Source organism: Plectropomus leopardus, chromosome 12 (assembly GCF_026936395.1).
Source record: "Plectropomus leopardus strain MGB_pleo_1.0 chromosome 12, ASM2693639v1, whole genome shotgun sequence".
NCBI lineage: Eukaryota > Metazoa > Chordata > Actinopteri > Perciformes > Serranidae > Plectropomus > Plectropomus leopardus.
The window spans coordinates 34,745,694-34,765,594 of NC_142187.1; the positions used below are offsets into that span (position 1 = coordinate 34,745,694).

Consider the following 19,901-nt stretch of genomic DNA (forward strand, 5'->3'; position numbering starts at 1 on the left):
GACTCGCTGGCGTCCTGCACCCCCTGCAGGCCAGACAGCAACACATCAGCTGCTGCAGTGACAGAAAAACCTGCTCTGACTTCAGTTTGAGTTATATATTATGTATATTCTGCACCCAGTGAGTGTGTGAGTGTGTGAGTGTGAGTGTGAGTGTGAGTGTGAGTGTGAGTGTGAGTGTGAGTGTGAGTGTGAGTATGTGTGTGAGTGAGTGAGTGTGTGTGAGTGTGAGTGTGAGTGTGAGTGTGAGTGTGTGTGTGTGTGTGTGTGTGGTGAGTGTGTGTGGTGTGTGGGTGGTGGGTGTGTGGTGAGTGTGGTGGGTGTGTGGTGTGTGAGGTGTGTGAGTGAGTGTGGTGAGTGTGTGTGTGAGTGTGTGGTGGGTGTGTGGTGGTGGTGGTGGTGTGTGTGTGTGAGTGTGGTGTGTGTGTGTGTGTGTGTGTGGTGGTGTGTGTGGTGTGTGGTGGTGAGTGTGTGGTGAGTGTGGTGAGTGTGTGTGTGTGGTGTGTGGTGTGTGAGTGTGGTGTGGTGGTGGTGTGTGTGTGGTGGGTGTGTGGTGGTGAGTGGTGTGTGTGTGGTGGTGGTGGTGAGTGAGTGTGAGTCTGAGTGTGTGTGTGTGTGTGGTGTGGTGTGTGAGTAAGTGGTGAGTGAATGAGTGGTGGTGGTGGTGGTGTGTGTGTGTGTGGTGGTGGTGAGTGTGAGTCTGTGTGTGTGTGTGTGTGTGTGTGTGGTGTGTGGGGTGGTGTGTGGGTGAGTGAGTAAGTGGTGGGTGTGGTGGGTGGTGGGTGAGTGGTGTGGTGAGTGTGTGTGTGTGGTGTGTGGAGGTGTGGTGAGTGTGTGTGTGTGTGTGTGGTGTGTGTGTGTGGTGTGGTGTGTGAGTGGTGGGTGTGTGAGTGGGTGTGGTGGTGTGTGTGTGTGGTGTGTGGTGGGTGTGGTGGGTGGTGGTGGTGGTGGTGAGTGGTGGTGGTGGTGAGTGAGTGGGTGGTGGTGAGTGGTGTGTGTGTGAGTGAGTGTGTGAGTGAGTGAGTGTGTGAGTGAGTGAGTGAGTGTGTGAGTGAGTGAGTGTGTGAGTGAGTGAGTGAGTGTGTGAGTGAGTGAGTGAGTGAGTGAGTGAGTGTGTGTGTTTGTGACTAAGTGAGTTTTATCTCTTAGTTTTAAAAAGCTAAACGATGATGGCGATGGGAGTATTCCCAATCACTGCTAACACATCGATACACGAACTATAGAGAGCATCTTTCCATATCGTAACTGTTTTTTATTTTGACTGGCATGTGCAGTATACTGAAGTAATTTCAGGTGTAGTTTTTCCAGTACACTTATTGTATGACAGTATTTTCAAGCCCACTGGGCCGACCGAGCCACGCTGAAAACAGTAAATATATAAATGAGTGTTTAAGCTTCACGCAGGTGCAGCTGGAGGTGTAAAAACAACAGCACAGGTCTGAATTCATCACCGCAGTTCAGCCTTTCATTTCTCTCTCCATTAAACAGTCGCTGCGCCTCTCATCAGCCTGTCTGTGTGTGAAACCAGTTCTCCTCCTGCAGTGCTCCTGCAGGGAGGAGGAGGAGGAGGAGGAAGCGTCTTCAGACTATAAATAGCAGGGATTGGGGTTAACGGGGGAGGAGGATGGTTTTGGGGGTTTGGATTGACGTCATGTTGGTGAACTGTTCTCATACAACCAGCTTCTGATCCTCTTTATCGCTTTCTCCCCTTGCTCCTGCCTTCTCCTCTTCTTCTTTCTGCTTCTGTCTCCTCCCGTCTCTCTGACAGCTGTCCCTCTTCTCTCCTGTATGTTTCTTTCGCTAACGCTAGGCTGTTTGTTTTTGTTTTTGTGTCAACCCACACAGATTATTCAAAATGGATGCTGCGTCATTGTGTTTAAACTGAATCATAGTCGGACTTTTTTGTTGTTGTTGTTGTTGTTTTTTGAGGACTGGGTGTCATTTCAAGTTTTTTACTTCGCTCGAGGTTCCAGGATGGTGCAGGCGGTGCCACGGGACACGGATTATACTGTTTCAGTCATTATTGGAGATTACACGCTCACTGTAACTTAAGCTCTAAAATTTGAGCGCGGCGTCCTCTGTGGGAAACCTTCTGATAGTGAAGAACAATAACATTTATCAGTTAATCAGTCAGACTTTATTTGTGTGGCACTTTTCATACAAATGAACTGTAACACAAAGTACATCCGAAAAAACCAAAATCCACCGAAATGAAACGCTTCCATAAGAGAGGAAACACCAGAGCAGGATAAAACCAATCGACAAAAAGATTTTTAAAAAGTAAATAAATAAATCAGCAGATAAATAACATGATAATAGCAATAATAAAAATAAATAAGCAGATGAGTAAACAAGTAAAATCCGCAAACTGTAAATAAGAGGTAAATTAAAGAGTAAAAACAGAAAATAAAATAATGAATGAATATGTTAAAAATAATAAAATGATAAAGAAAGTATTAAAATTGTAAAACAGACTTGAATATATAAATAAATAGTCAGTGATGAATACATTTCAATTAAAAGAGGTAACAAACCCTCGGGGAAAACAGACACCGAGCTACTGTTCCACAAACTGCAAGAAGATTAGAAGATTTAAAAAATGACCTTTAAAAAAATGAAAACAGCCAGAGAAAAATTATATATATTATATATTATATATTTACAGTTTTCATTATGATCAGAATTACAAGGATGTTACAGAATGAACTTTTTGCCCGTCTTGTTTGCCTTGTTTTTTTACATTCTTTTACTTTTTCCCCTTTTTTTTATTTTTTAAAACTAATTTTCAGGTAATGTTTTTGCACTTTATGTTAATTTCTTGCTATTTTTTAGGTTACTTCTTCTCATTGCCCTCTTCCCACGTCTTTGAATTTGTTTCAAAGGGTTAAAATTCTACTCATTTTTGATGCCCGTATCAAACTGTAGCTGACAGCTGTGATATACATGAGTTGAAGTAATAATTGGCTTTTTTTCAGCCGGTTATCTGCAGCGCTGACTGATGTGACGTTCTCACAGAAAGCTCAAGCTGAAATAAATCCATCAGTTAAACGTCGACGCCTGTGAGCGAAACAATGTGAAGCAGCCACATGTCCGAGCTGCAGAGTGTGAACACTGAGAATAAGACAGACAGGAGGTCGGTGTCGGCGGCCGCTCAGAGGTCCTGCTTTAATATTAACACAGGAATGAGGTGTTTGTGCTCGTGTGGATGAAAGGCGTCTGAAAGCTGCTCGAGGTCAGAGGGCAGATGAGACGGATGTTTGAAACCTTCCCGGCGACCTTCTGAGAGGTCGTATACGTACAAAGAAAAGCAATAACGTTCAGGTCCTGGAAGAATGGAATAAAACCCTGATCGTGATGTATTGAAGTACTCGCTCTGTGCAGGTTTCGACCTGCTCGCGTACGATCTGTTTGGTTTTCACTCTCAAAGCTTGTCAAGCATCTAAACCTTGTTCGTCTTTGAAGGTGCTATAACGGGTTTACTGGGACAAAGGAAATCGATTTTCTTGTGCTTAATTGATATCTTTGAATAGACGTGAGCGAATCATCCTTTTTTGATGTGATTTAATGTGAGTCGTCTGCAAAGCTGTGATAACGGAGGTGAATTTTCTTCTCTGCTGATAAGACTGTGGAAATGAATGACTGATGTTGCTTTAGAAAAGCGCAGAGATTTTGTTTTTGATAGCGCTCGAGCAGTTTGAGTCCTGACAAGATTCTTCTTCTTAGAAAATAAATATTTCCTTGATTGTTTTTGTGGCTCTGTGCCGGCGATAGCGTTTTTTGTGTTTTCGAGTTGTCTGTGCGCACGTACATTTGAACCAGGGTTCCCATGATCATGGAAAACCTGGAAAAGTCCTTCAAATCACGATGCCAAGATTTTTCAAGTAAATATTTCAATCGAAATATTTAAGATAAAAGAAAATGTCTTTCCACCAAATAATAGAAAAGTTTAAATACAGATGTTCCTCTTACTGCAAGCAGATGGGCGAAGAAGTCAACCTCTGTGTGTGTGTGTGTGTGTGTGTGTGTGTGCGCGCGTGTGCGTGTGCGTGTGCGTGTGTGCGCGTGTGCGCGTGTGTGTGTGTGTGTGTGTGTGTGTGTGTGTGTGCGTGTGTGCGTGTGCGTGTGTGTGCGTGTGTGCGTGCGTGTGTGTGTGTGCGTGTGTGTGTGTGTGCGTGTGTGTGTGCGTGTGTGTGTGGGGACATACTGTAAACAGCAGATGTATATATGTAATAGTAGAGTTTACCTTGAGGCTGCAGGTCGGCTCCCGCAGAGACGAGTAAATCTGTCGTCCTCCATCTGCTGCTCGCGCTCATCTGCATGGCTTCAACGCCCACGCGATGTTTTCGATAACCTTTGACCTCGCGAACACCTCACTCCTGTCGCTTCAGCTCACAGTTAAAGGACATGAGATTATTTTCTCTTTCTGCTCTTTTTTCTGTGAGCAGTGGTCTGACCTGACTTTAAATCTGTTTTGGTATATAGAGGCTACTTTACTTTATTCTGTTTTATTTTATTTTATTTATTTATTTATTTATTTTTTGTAGTTATTTTAAACATTTTTATATCACGATGAAAAGGCTACTTTATTGTATTCTGTTTTATTTTTAATTTTTTTGGTAATTATTTTTAACATTTTTATATCATGACAAAAAAGGTTCCTTTATTTTATTTTATTTTATTTTATTTTATTTTATTTTTTTGGTAATTATTTTAAACATTTTTGTATCATAGTGATGCACAGCCAAAGGTTTTTAATTTGTCCTTCAAATTAAATAAGACAACAGGTTGCAGGTATTTGTTGTCCTGAACATACAACACGTTGAGATGTTTTCTGATGTACCACCTCTGTGGTTCAGGTTTGATGATGTTTAACCCTTTAAAACCTGAGGCGACTGGCTTTAATTCTTTCAAAAACATGGGAAGAAGGAAATGAGCAAGTAAACAAGAAATGTCTCAAAAATTTGATATTAGATATTAGTCAAAAGTTACAAGAAAGTCGTCAAAAATAAGCAAAAGAAAGAAAGAAAGAGAAAGAACAAATAAAACAAACAAAACAAAACCAACATAATGAAATTATTTGTGTGAAGTGCTAAAAAATATAATAACTCACAATTTAATGATATATTATAATTACAGTTCTATATTTTTGGAGATTTTTCTGTAGCCTCTGTGTTTTTAGATTTTATTAATTTCTTTTTAAGATCTTTTTTTTTTTTTTGGTATACATGTGAAAGGGATGATGCATGTGATATGCTTGATAAGAGTAAAAATAAAATACGGAAAATGCCCAGAAAACTATATTTATAATATTACTATCATAATTATTTGTAACTATATATTTTTTTCTTATTTTTTTTCTCAGGTAATTGTATTGTTACTCATAGCTTATAGCTTCTTCCTGTGCTTTTGAAAGACAAAGAAAATTTGCTCAGTTTTCAAAGGGTTAATGCTTCTATTCCAACCAGTTTTCTGCTGATGAGGTTTTATTAAATGAGCATATTAATAATGATCTTATTTTTTTTTCAGTCACCTGGACAACCACCACCTTTGGGACCCCAATGAGTTTGCAGTTTCCTGCTTCAGGATCATCATGTACTCCATCCAGGTACTGAACGCACATTTTTGGGAAAACAAAGTCGTGGAGAAAACAGCCAAATTCAATAAATATTTTCACTCAGTTTAAAAACTTTTAAATTCCTTAAAAATCATGTAGAAAAAATAGTTAGAAAAACATAATTTTAGGAGGAATCAACTATGTTCATAATATGGTAATTAAATATATAATACTTTAAATACCTTTAAAATACTGTGAAAAAAATAGTTGTAATAACATAATTTTACGAGAAATCAGCTGTGTTCATAATGATGGTGATTAAGTATATAACATAATATTCATTTAAAATAATGAGAAATATTTGTTGCAATAACATAATTTTAGGAGGAATGAACTATGTTCATAATATGGTAATTAAATATATAAGACTTTAAAATCATTTTAAATAATGTGGAAAAGAATTGTTGGACCAGTTTAATTATTAATAATAATCGACTTAATTATGATAACAGTACATAACACTTTTATGTAGGTTTTGAAAAACCTCATTTTTTTATGAGGAATCAACTTAAAACCGTGTTCGTAAATATGGTGATTATATACTTAGTTACCATAATTATGAACAAATAGAATAAATTCTAAAGTGTTACTTAAAAGTTTCACATCAGCGTGGCTTCAGAGGCATTTTTAACGGTTTTTACATCGGAGCGTTGGGTGTAGCGTTACACCTCCCCGTCCTCTCGGATCCGGCTCCAGCGCCTGTCAGTCATCTTGACGAGCTGTCATGGAGTCTCAGGCTGAAAGTCGGCGGCGTCCCTGAAGCCTCCGCAGGCAGATGGAGAACACAGCTGATCACTGCGCTCCTCAGATTCGCTCTTTTTTTTAATATTCAGGCTCAACTGCGTTGTTACTGTCGCTGTCCTCGGTTTAGTTTTTGCTCAAAATTCTGCTTCTCAAGCGATTCTTCATCGAGGCGGCACAGCGTGAATCCTGCTGCTTTCATCTGAGTAACTCTTACCTCAAACACCGTCCTTACTTACTTTTTATGGAAGTTTATTATTATTATTATTATTCTTAATAATAATAATAATCATAATACCAACAATACTTTAATTGTATTTATTTAAGTATTTATTATTATAATATTATTATTAATTATTTAACTTTTATGTATTTATATAATATTATTATTATTAATTATATTTTAATTGTATTTATTTATATGTGTATTTATTATTGTTATTATTATTATTATTATTATTATTATTATTATTATTATTATATTATTATTGTTATTATTATATTGATATTATTATTTATTATTATTATTATTATTATTATTATTATTATTATTATTATTATTATTATTACTAGAAGATGCATAAGCTAATGTAAATTTATATTAATTCCTGCAATTAGTATTTTTTTTTTCTTTCTTTTAAATGTTTGTCTAAATGTATACAAGTATTTTTTAAACAGATATTATTCCACCGTTTAAGGGGATAGTTCACCCAAAAATGAAAATTCAGTCATTATCTACCCACCCTCATACTTGATGGAAAGTCTGGTGAAGTTTTTTTCTTTTCATCTGCTTGTCTTGTTGGATATAAATCAGAATTCACTGAAAATTAGTTTTGAAATTCGTCTGGTAATCTGTGCTTTCGAAACATACATGTATACATAAAAGCTTTTGTTTGACAAATATTGGTATTAAAAATGGACAGCAGATTTAATTTCTTGAGCAGAAGAGCCGACGATTCCCAGCGTTTTGCTGCAGTTGTCAGTCGGACTGATAGAAGTTTTTGCAGGGAAGACGGATGTGCTGCTGTTGTGCTTCTGAGAGTTTAATTAAGGGTTAAAATGCAACATTTGGTGGGTTGCGTTTTATGTTGCTGGGCCTCTGTCAATCAAATCAGATCAATACACGCCCACACAGACCTGATGATGAGCTTCTGAGTGTCTGAGTGATAACTAGGGATGTTTTTCCCCGACTTTAAATGCACATTTAATAGCGAATATTTAGTGTTACGAAAAAATTCAGTGTGAAAACAAATTATCATGATTGATACTGACACCAACACACACACACACGTAGCATATGGAGGACTGAAACTGACAAAATCAAAAATATTAAATAACAAAATGTGTCAATTAATAAATGAAAATGTCAAAAGTGACGACATTTTTTTAATTTTCCATTTTTATTTATCAGTGTATTCATGTAATTTTCCATCTCCTCGTGCTGCTGTCGCTGTAGTTGATCCATGCACGCTGATGTCCATCAGCTAACAGGCGAAAAGTTGACACCCCCGTGACACAAAGGTCAGCCCTCCCCCCTCATTTATACAGTGAGGTGGAAATGTAGGTGGAAAAGGAAAAAGAGAGGTAAATATGTTTGAGGACGGGGACGGCAAACAGGGAAATAATACATAAATAATACATAAATAAATGATTACACACATAAATACATTTAACAATGAAATAAACATCCATCTACACACTGTGTCCCAGCCACACTCACACAAAGCCCAGACCTGCAGCTCTCTCTCTGTCTCTCTGTCTCTCTCTGTCTCTCTGTCCTTTTGTCTGTCTCTGTCTCTCTCTGTCTCTCCCTGTCTCTATGTCTGTCTCTCTGTCTGTCTCTGTCTCTCTCTGTCTGTCTCTGTCTCTCTGTCCTTTTGTCTGTCTCTGTCTCTCTCTGTCCTTTTGTCTGTCTCTGTCTCTGTCTCTCATTCTGTCTTTCTCTGTCTCTCTCTCTCTCTACCTGTCCCTTTGTCTGTCTCTGTCTCTCTGTCTGTCTCTCTGTCTCTGTCTGTCTCTGTCTGTCTCTCTCTGTCTCTCTCGTTCTGTCTCTCTCTCTCTCTCTGTCTTTCTTTGTCTCTCTGTCTCTGTCTCTCTCTGTCTCTCTCTGTCTGTGTCTCTGTCTGTTTAATTGGTGGCTTGTCCAGAAGCTCCCAGGTGACTCCGAGTTGTTGCCACAGATCAAACTACATCAATGCTGCTGGGGTCCAGGTGTGTGTGTGTGTGTGTGTGTGTGTGTGTGTGTGTGTGTGTGTGTGTGTGTGTGTAGTTGGCAGAGTAGACGGCAGCGAGCATCTGTTTGATCTCGGTGACAGAAAACAAGCGCTCCCCGGTTTGTCCTGCAGAGACACGCAGTCGAACATTTTGTTGTCAGGACGAAGCGACAGAGTTTGGACCGTCTCAGGAAAGAGAAATCCGTACAAAAGCAGCTGCGGATGATGATCTTTTCCATTTTGAGGTTTAGCTCAGATCCAGCAGCTCCGGGAACGTTTAAACGGATCTGAAACTTTAACGGTTAAAATTAGGATTTTCTGTCAGGGTTCGGTTTCCCAATCAGCAGCAAAAGAGAAAATCTGTCCCGGAAGGGAAGAGACAGAGAAAATAATTTTACACTTTATTTTTTTCCCACCAGATTATCTCTGCATCCTGAACCATTTCTCTTCTTGATTCTTGGAACTTTGCTGCAGTCTAGCGAACCAGCCGCCATTTTCACCTGTTTTTCGTGCGAGCATTTTAACCAAAAATCGTCATGAAGGGCGTTGCACAGCAGAAGTGAACAGTAGAAGCAGAATCAGAGATTACATTGATTGTATTTGTTTTATTATTACAGACGTTTATACTGAAAAAATGAGTATAAATTAACTATAAATGAAACTATAACTATAAATTTGCCTGTTTAAAGTCCATACACCAAAAAGCTGAGAGTAAATAAAGAGGATGGTGGTGACTGACTGTGTAAAGAAGTTTAAATATCTGCAGCTGAAAAATACCCCTTTTCCACTGAAGTTAGCATGTGTACGTAGGTTTTTTAAGGTTAACTTGCTAAAAAATAGGCAATACTCTCCCTTCCCATTGCCAGTAGAGTGGAGCTGTGTACACGGCTCTGCAGCCGACAAGTGTGCCTTTCTGTGGGCAGGTTTCCATTAACCCTGAAATTGTACAAATTAAAATTGTGAATATGAAATACCCCTTATAGGAAACAAGTCAATTGCAAAAAACTCCCTTTATCACTAAACAGTTTTCACGCTCGCATGAGATGGTGTTTCAGCAATTTGAAAAAGCGCCGCTTGGACAGAGATGAACGGTTAATTTGTGGTGCTGCATCATAGCATCTCACCGGTGAAAGGGCTAAGAGTGGCGCGGCCACCTGGGTGTTGTCTTTCAATCGACGCAAATCCGAGCCGGAGCCGGTAAATACTTGCGACTACTGCAGAGTCATTCGGTATGTCGATTAGAAACTTCCCCATTACTTAAAAAAGCCAGATGTTAACCGGAGTTTGAAAGTTTTTTTGAAGCGGAAAAGGGGCTTGAGTCACGTGATCAGTGTGGACGCGTCTTAAATCCTCCCCGTCTCTCTGTCTTTGTCCTCTTCGTCCAGGCTCAGCACTCCCACCACGTCATCCAGCAGGTTCTGAATCACCTCGACACGCACAACAGGAACACACCGCGGGTCAGAGCCGGCATCGTCCAGGTCCTCCTGGAGACGGTGGCCATCGCCGCCAAAGGCTCAGTGGGTGAGTTCACCAGTTCTGTCACACGGGATCACGTTCTGGTGCCGTCTGCTTATCAAACAAGCTGCTCAAACACAACAAAATACCAACCGTCTAACAAAGATATCAGAAATCAGTGCAGGCCTCCCTCGGAGCGTTGCCCCACAAAGACAACGTCCACGTTTTGATACCAAATTCTAAGTATTTTTATGCGCCGATCCACCCAACTCAGTTTGATTATTTTTGACAGAAACCAAAGATACATGATAAGGAATTCAATCTGCAACTAAAGGTGTTAAAAAAAACGGTGCTGATGTATTTTGGATCATTATCAGTCCTTTCTTCTCTGGCTTCTTTCCGCTGAAGTATTTGCACGGTTAATTGGCCGGTAATTGAATAATCCTGACGTTTGACCGCTCAGAGAAGATGAAAAAAATCAGTTTATTCAGTTACGTTCTGCCGCCTCTCTGAGGTGGCGGCGGGGTGAACAAAGCTTCCTCTCCCCGGCAGCCTTTGCCAGCTCCTTCTGGGGGGATCTGGAGGCATTTTCGGGCCAGATGAGATGTATAATCTCTCCAGCGTGTTCTGACATATAAAACACTCAGAGGGCGTCCTTATCACATGCTCGATCCTCGGCGACTCCACTCTGAGCTCCGTACCTTATCTCTCAGGGTGCTGCCCCTCTGGCCTCCTGCTACCTGTCTGCTGCTGCAGGAGACCTCAGGGCCGCCTCCCACCACCAGCGGGTTCTCAAGTTCCCGCCAAAACACGCACAACCGAATCACAACTGCTCCACCGTGGAGAGGTGAAGGGATGATGTATTTTTCTAAGCCAACCCAGAAGTTAGCATCGTGCTGGATCCCTCGTCAAAAACCTCATGGGATTTTCGATTATCGCCAAAAATAAGCCGTGTCACGAACACAAGGTTATGATACTTACACGTTTTGTTCAGCATGATAATCTTCACAGATGAGCACCACGTCTGTGTGTTTTGAAGCGTAAATGAAATAAAATTAAAAAAGCTATCGTTAGGCTAGAAATGAACGACATCGCGGTCGCATCGCTCAACATCGCCACCCCGAATCCTTCAACTTCTGATTTGATTTACCGCGCCTAATTTTCTACAGAACTCTGTTAACAACCGCCTTTTTTAAGACGAGTCAAACATTTAAAAATTCAAAAAAACGGGTGTTTACGGACGTGTTTTATGTTGCAGAACAAAACGTCTAAATATCTTTAGCCTGTGTAAACCACAGACATTTTACCAAAAACCCAAAACACCCAGAGACTTTGAGACGAGGGAACAGGAAGTGCGAAGATGCTAACGGACCTCCAGACTTTTAGGACTCATTACGTCGTCACTCTGGAGTCTTTAAACAACGCCTTCTCTTCCCACGTCATCACGTGTTGCCGCTTTGCAGTGCACTTCCACGTCTACACGTTACACTTCTGCGTCTGCTCTGCTGACGCCGTCCAGCAGCGTTTCATGTGGACGCTATCACACGCATATTGTTTATATATAATTATATATATATATAGTTTAAGAACATTCAGTCTTTATAAAAATGAAAGCGGCAATTATGCTGCATGTGATGCAGACTAAGCAGAAGCACGCGGTGGCGCCAGCGGAATAAATGACAAATCTATCACAACACCTTTGAATATCGAAGTAAAGTAGGTGGTTCAAATAACTTGTGGAGTGTTTAAAATAGATATTGTTTATGTTTCTGTATTTAAAAATGTTTTGGATCAACATGTTTTGTTTTGTTTTGTAAAATGTGGTGAAAAACCATGTTGTTGTTTTTGATTATGTTAAGAATCATACTGTAGTTTCTAAATACTCTGGTACACCATAATACTGTGAAATTCTCAAAGAGAGAGAAAATATAACAAAACAAAGTACACTCAGCAAATATAACTTCATTTTAAATCCAGTGGTAAATGAAGGTAAATATTTTTTAATTTTGAATTTTTTAAAAAATATTTTATTAAGTTTTTATAGAAATTTTAGAGAGAATTAAAACATTATAAATTTGATTCAGCTTACTGTTTTTGTTTTTTTTGGTTTTTGTTTTGTTTATGATTTTGTTTTTTGTTTTTTTGTTTTTTTTTTGTTTTGGTTTTGGTTTGGTTTGTTTTCTTTCTTTTCTACTTAATTTCTCCAAACTGTGTTTTACTGCCTCTGCCTGGTGAAAAAACTTCAACCTTTCTTCTGGATAGGAATGATTCAAGAGTCCAAAAGAAGCGACGTCTTCTTTGAAAGTGAAATCACGACTCCGCCCAATCTGTGGCTCGGTACAGTATGACTCTGAGGGTAGATTCAAAGTGAACGTAGCAGTTTGTGCAGATCCAGCTGTGATTTTGTGCCTCAGTGTTGGTGCTGTAGAGTAGCACAGTGACGTGTGACGTTTCCTCACTAGATCCAGTGTTTGAGGAACTTTTGGAAACCCTTTATTTTGTCATGTTACGGACGAGAAGACGGATTTCAGTTTCATCTGTGGGAATCCTGGATGCATTTAAGCTTGAAGGCTGTTAGCCTAGAATATAAACTATAATAATAATAAAGTTTATTTATACAGCACTTATCAAAACCAGTGTTACAAAGTGCTGTACAGTTAAAAATCACAAAACACACACAGGAAAAAAATCACACAACACAAAAGAAAAAATACACAGGAAAAAATGTTACAGAGAAAAACAAAACAAGAAATACAGAAGCAAAATTTAGAAACAGTGGTTGAGAACAAAATCAAAAACGTGCAAAGCAAGAGTCAAATCCAACCAACTTCTCGTCCAAATATGGCCGCTTCTGGCTCCAAAAAACCAAGATGTCAACAGTATAAAATGCCAAACTAGAGCCTCCAAACAGGACTCCACAAAGCTTCGTCCATTATTTCTACAGTCTGTGGTTTGAAGATGCAAAAAAATCACTTTTTTTCAGTAACCATAACTGCTTCTCTCCAGCTTTAATTCAGCTCACCAGCACCTTCTTGTCAGTCACAACTCTGTGAAATTTACAGCCGTTAAACTGTCGTTTTTACTTACATGCTTTCTTGTAGGAGCATGAGTTGTCCAGGCGTCTTTCTCTTTGAAATTTCAGAAGCATCCAGTTACAAAATACCACCCGAAACCTGCCTACTGCAACAAGTGTGTTTACATGGACATGTTGGATGTGGATAAGCCATTTATAATTGGATTTTTTGGGGTATCATATTCCTGTGTTTGAGCATGTAAACACCATATTCCATTTATTAGAAACCCAAATATCTCAGCTGGACTTCTTCAAAAGAGACCAGGATATATATGGGAAATAAAAATAACCCTATTTCTCTTTAAACGCCACATCCCAAAAATGATCCTAACTGGGATAGGCCTCATAAACTGGTTATTCATTTCCATGTAACTGCACTAAATATTGAAACGGAGCACAGCATGTGAAGGGAAAGAGGTCGACAGCGTGCAGTTTACTCTCACAGGCAGGAACCAAAATGACTGACGGCTCCAAAATTCTGCGTCTGTTCAAGGTTTTTGTGAGACTGAGATTTAATTGAACCCTCTCGAAACATAATTGCACAGCTTGCATATTTGTATCTAACGATGCATTGTTAATTTTCACGCTTTTCCTTCTTCCAAGTTCTGTTTTCTCAAAGTGCATTCAGAGTCTGTTTTGAGGGATTTTTCAGGGTTGTTACTGTGATTTTTTTTTTTTTTTTAAATTGAATGTGCCAAAGGCTGGAAGGGTGAGCGAGCCGGCATCCTAATCTGAGGTGTTGCTTTTTGTGACAGAGTGAGTTAACACAAGTGGACCAGAAAAGATGTGGACCAACAGCGCAGATACAAATCTGTTACTGGGGACTGCATGCTCATATTTACTATCTATTAACTGATAAGCTGAAGAGCGGTGGGAAATAATACGTTTGCACTGCGTCCTACTCCGTTTTGAACGTGTGAGATGAAATTTCTTGTTGCTTCTTTGAATCTATTCATTGATTTTTTTTTATTATTATTTTGCACAGGTTATCATCCAGTTTCGTTATTGCCATTTTTTTATTTTTATCTCTTCACAGATTTCGTTGCAGAAGCCAAACTGAGCCGTTTAAGCCATGCGACTTTTTCCCAACAACACCCAGTTCATAAAAGTGCAAATACATAAATAATGTGATTACTTCACCAACAGCTCAATCACCTTTGTGTTTACTAATTTGTAGACGGACAGTGATTTAACAAACATTTATTTAACCCTTTGAAACCTGGAGTGACATCACGTTTCTTGTGCCGCTTCAGACGCGTTTCACAAGTATTTAACCCCTTAAACCCCGAGCATTTTGGTGTTTTTGTTCCCCATATTTTGTCCAAAATATGGGGAAAAAAAGACAATGAGCCACTTAAAATGTTCAACAAGTAGCTTTTGAAAATTATTTTAAAAGGCTAGGAGAAAGTTTCCAGGGAAAATTGAAAAAAAAATAAGGAAAAACTTAATTTATAATTATAATAATTACATACTTAAAATTGTGTAACAAAATTATTATAGTTTGCAAGTACTTTTTACAGGTAATTTGTCTCACTGAAAATGAGTTATGGTTTCGTGGTACTTGTGGAAGTTAAATTCAACAACAAGCGTCTTTAACATTGACACTCTTCTTCTTCTGTGGTGGCTGCATGTGTGTGATTTTAGGTCCCACAGTGCTGGAGGTGTTCAACACTCTGCTCAAACACCTGAGGATGAGCGTGGACTTTGAGCTGGGCGAGAGCTCAAGGAGAAACTCCGGCACCAGCGTTTCGTCCGGCCGCGGCAAAGAGAGCGAGGAGCGAATCGTCCAGAACGCCATCATCCAGACCATCGGTGCTGCAGAGAGTTTAACCTCATTTCCTATAATACAATAAGTTCAGACTGGTCTAGTGTATCCTAAAACACACTGTTATCTAAATGAAAACAGTTATTACGCGCTGCAATCACAAAAACAAAATCCACAGTTTGCTCAAAAATTCAGGTGAAGCTCAGACTTTATGTGGTACTAAAGACGATATTAGAATGAAAGAAAGAATGCACCTCATGCAGCAACTTTTTAAAAGTTTTCTCTAATATCTTCTCTAAATTTTCTGGTGAGAGAAAATATAAAAAGGCTGTGAGAGGAAGAACTTCTGCAGCACTGAAACTGACCAAATAAATTAAATCTGATTTCAGGGAAATGTATTGAACTATTAATAATGATGTAATAATTCAAAATATATATTTTTGCAAGAAACGTTTCTTACATGAAGATAAAGATATCTGTCATGAAGATTGTGCACAAAATCTTAGATTCTAAAGTATACCATAACAGTAGTGGAGTAAAAAGTACCATATTTCCCTATAAATATAAAGGTACTTTAAAAAATAATTTAAAATCAACAAAAGACAGTACAGTACTTGCGTAAATGTACTTGGTTACATTCCAGCACTGGTCAGCTGTAGGGGTGTAACGATTCATCGATCTATCGATTAAATTAGCAATGATCAGGTAACATTGATGCGAAGTGTAAACGTCGATCCAAATGCCCCTCCTTTAGATGCGCTCTTATTTTGAAAGTCTGTGTCACAGATACGCAACGTCCGGCTGGTGATGACGTCATGGCGAGCAGCCGCGAGAAAGATGAGGAGGATAAACGTGAAGAGGATAAATTACGATTATTTACTCGGAATAAATCATCAGTGTGGAAAAGTTTGTTTTCGGAGAAACTGCGAGTCAACAGACGGCGCACGTGACACGTAAACAAAAGCCGTACTGAGGAAACAGGAAGTACCAACCTGTACACCTCACCGACTTCTTGCTAACGTTACGTTAGCTGCTGTTTCAGCGATGTTGACCGAAAAAACGAGCACGTAGAGTGAAAGTCACCGGCTCTGTCGGGAGATGCAGCGACTTAAACCAGCGGTGAGTCAGAAAAACATAAATAATATCAAACTGGTTCAGTTATGAGGAGAGGAAAAGTCCGCTAGCTGCTAAGCTAATTTCTGCAATGTAAAATGCTATAGGCTTATGCTAATAACATTAGCATGTTGTGTATGTGACCTACTAAAGACAGTTGTTTTGTCTCTGGTCCTTGACAGTTATAACTGAGTTTTATACTTTAGTGAAAAGACTTTGCTGTTAATCCACGTTTTCAGGATGTTATGACAAGTTTGTCTTCAAGTCAGACTGTTCTGATGTTTAAGGAAAAATATCATAGTTTAAATTAAAACATTTTAAGGCAACATTTTTTCCTGAAAGCGTTTTCAAACAGAATGAATCAGTATCAGTTATTTCTAATTATGAATATGTTATATGTATATGCAAAGAAAGAGGTGGCAGCTTCTCCTGTAACTGACTGTGTTAAATGAGCAGATGATATCGGCCCGTATCGATCGCAAGCCCCTAAATCGAATCAAAATGTGTCTTGGTAGACTTTGTGATATTGGCAAATATTATACCGTTGTCCAAAGTATCAATATAATATCATATCGTGATGAAACCAGTGATTTACACCCCTAGACAGCAGTGGGATGCACAGTTACTGAAATTATAATGTGGATCAATGTACCAAGTATATTATATTTCTTTAGTTCAGTCAGTGTAATCACTTTTAAACATCATCTGACTTTAATCAAGTAATTTTCATGCATTTCTTAAAATGTAATAACATTTGTGGTCTATAAAAACACAATGATTTTCTTGATACAAGTGCTCACAACCAATCATAAAATTCTCTCTTACCTAAGAAAAGAGCAAGAACAAGAAAACACAGGTGAATCCTAAATATCAGTGGGTACCAACAAAATAAGAAAAAATCCTGGATACGAGCAAAAATAAAAGCGAACATATACGTTTAGAGTTTCTTGCATGAGGCCAAATGTGTTTTAAATCTCTTAAAAATGTTCAAGTCTTTGTGTCTGAATGCTGACTCACTGTCTCGCGTGTCTTCCCGCCAGGCTTTTTCGGTGGAAACCTGCCAGACTACCAGCGAGCTGAAGTCATGATGTTCGTCATGGGCAAGGTGCCGGTGTACGGGACCCCCTGCCACACCTTGGACACCGTCAAGATTGGGTGAGTCACGCACTCATTATCCAGGGACCTCAGGGTTCCCGCTCACTGCTGCTGCTGCTGCCGGCGAGCTCACAGCTCCCAGAAACCCGTTCTGCAGACTGTAGAAACGGTTTGGCTCCAAACATGTCGGCTGCACACCGGCTTTTCTTTACCAGTAAACACAATCAACGCACACACACACACACACACACACACACACACACACAGAGTGAACTGAGCTGTTTAAAGGTATGATAAAAACACGGAGCTGGTTTTACCGGAACTGAGATTTACACTCTCATATGGGAGAGGCCAGAGGAATAATCTGCACCCTAAGAAATACTTTTAACTTAACCCTTTGATACCTGAAAAAAATGGTTTGATTTCTTAAAAAGAAAAAAAAAAAAAAACGTGAGAAGACACCAGGGAACTTAACAGGCAATGGCTTAATGAGCCCAAAATTAACAAAAAATATGAGTAGTCGTTTCCTCAACATAATGTTTTGTTTTTATTTTTTGTACCTTATTAATCCTGAGACCCACTAAAACAGGTAAAAATTAAATCCACCCAAAATGCCCAAAATTTAAGGTACCAGTGTGTAGGATTTGAGGAAATATGTTGGTAGAAATGGAAAATGCAGGTGATTATACACTAAAGAAAATAACAAAATAAGTATAATTTTCTTTAGTGGATCATCAGCTGCATGAAATTGTGTTTTTGTTTTGTTGTTTTCACATGAACGCTATATCTCAAGAACACCTCGAGCAAATTTATTAAAATTTGGCATTGGCATTGAATTTGGCAAAAACGTTAGATTGGACTCATGGATGGACAGATTAGATTTTGGTGGTTAAAGGTCACGTTGACCCTCCATTCACCTCATACTTGTGAAGGAAATATCTCAAGAATATCTTGGGGAACTTTTTTCAAATTTAGCACGAACGTCCACTTGAACTCAGTGATTAACTGATTGGATTTTGGTGGCCTTAGGTCAAAGGTCAAGACTGACATTTTATATCCAAGAGGTCAAAGGTGACTTTTACTTTGACGTCATAAAAAAAAGATTTTTCCGTCCATATCTAGTGTCAGATCACAGGAGCAGAAGAGGAGATATTTGATCAGAAACTGAATTGGTGACACAAATCTAGTAATGTTTCTGTATTTATTTTTGTAAAATGACTTTCTAACTCTTCTTGCAAGTTGTGGAACATTTCTTACAAAGTTGCCCTTTTTCCATATATTTGTAAGAAATCACCCCAATTTTCTCAATGTTCGAAGGTCAAAATATTTGTGAAAAGTGTTTGAAAGCAGCACAATAAAAGGGACGTGGCTCCAGGTTTCACAGACCTGAAGAAATGCTCAGATACATCATTTCTTATTAAATACTTTATTTTTTTGGTGATCAAAAGTTATCAAACAGTTGCAATATAATTTGTTTTTTTTCTTCAGTTAATTGGAGCCGGAGATACACTAATAAATCATATTAAACAGTTTTACATGTCACACCAGACTCTCAGTATATGCTGCAAGCATTTGAAAAAAACAAAAATCTGACTCTTGAGTCCAGGAAGCGCTCCTTTTCTCTGAGATGCTACGAGCATTTAAACAAAAATACACACTCTCACACATGAGCGCACTCACATACGCTCCCCCTCTCATCCAAAGTGAATTGTGTCTTAATCTGTCCTCGCTTCACCTCCTGGACGCCCTGCAGTGAGTTCAGCTCCTGGGTCACTGAGACGACGGCGGCCCTTATCCTTCCCCCCGAAAAAAAGAAAGAAAAAACAAGCTAATCCCTCCAGCCTCAGGAGTGCAAGAAGAGATAATCCCAAATCAAACGCACGCTCTCCTCCTCTCTCTCTCTCCTCTCCTCTTCGGGTAATTGCTGGAGGAGAGAGATTTGGCTCTGCAGCTCGGCGGTGTTACTGAGATAGAGCGGCGCTCTCATTTAAACTGTCGACATTCAAGCTGCTGCTGATGTTTAGTCGTTGCTCTCTCTGAGGTCACACTGAAACACCGATCTCACAGCACTTTATCACCAACTATCAGGCGAGTGTGGCTGGGCAATAAAACCGTAACGACATCAATCGCAATATAAGTTTTCCTTGATTTAAATATGAGATGTAGTCGATAGAATGTCGATAGAATGTCGATAGAACGCATTCCAGCCATGTCCGCTCCTCTCATTCGCCGCCGGTGTCTCCGGATGTCCCCTCCGCTCTCATTCTCCGCCGGTGTCTCCGCCGGTGTCTCCGCCAGTGTCTCTGCCGGTGTCTCCGCCAATGTCCACTCTGCTGATATCTTTTTTTTTCTTTTCAGCCCTTCTTTATCTATTTTTCTCCTTTTGTTTTGTTTTTGTGCTGCACCAGATTTGCCCTCTGGAGACGTGAAAAATTTACTGAATTGAACTGAACTGAACTAAATTGAATGAAATTAATTCAATTTAATTCAACTGCTGTTGAGTTCAAATTTTATTTGGACTTAAAGCGACCTTTTGAATGTCTGACGTCTTCCTCTGCTGTCACTCAGGCATCAGGGGACCAAGCGGATCCAGACGATGCTGCTCAGCTCTCTCATCATGGTGAGTCCTTGTCTCTGACTCGTCTGTGCCGTCCCACACTCTGCCACCACGTCGACACATAACTTTATAGCACATGACACGACATTGTGACGGGACTCACGTGAATTTTAACTAAACAGATGCATTTATTGGTAAATATATGCATGAACCCTGCCTGTCAAAGTGCTTCGATACCGTTTTTTTAAAAAGTATGATTATATAAATTAACAATTTAA

General features: G+C 39.3%; 1 protein-coding gene across 6 annotated transcripts in view; it reads left to right on the plus strand.

The window, feature by feature from the left end:
• The window catches only part of efr3a (EFR3 homolog A (S. cerevisiae)), a 143,673-nt gene that overhangs the window by 100,073 nt on the left and 23,699 nt on the right, over positions 1–19,901 (plus strand). For 4 of the 6 annotated variants that reach the window (XM_088085927.1, XM_088085929.1, XM_088085926.1 and 1 more), the window contains 6 exons: positions 5,524–5,602; positions 9,951–10,086; positions 12,283–12,357; positions 14,738–14,905; positions 17,012–17,126; positions 19,635–19,686. In XM_088085927.1, coding sequence (XP_087942053.1) covers positions 5,524–5,602; positions 9,951–10,086; positions 12,283–12,357; positions 14,738–14,905; positions 17,012–17,126; positions 19,635–19,686 — 625 coding nt within the window. The remainder of the gene's footprint in view (positions 1–5,523; positions 5,603–9,950; positions 10,087–12,282; positions 12,358–14,737; positions 14,906–17,011; positions 17,127–19,634; positions 19,687–19,901) is intronic. The other 2 variants (XM_088085931.1, XM_088085932.1) reach the window with 1 other exon arrangement.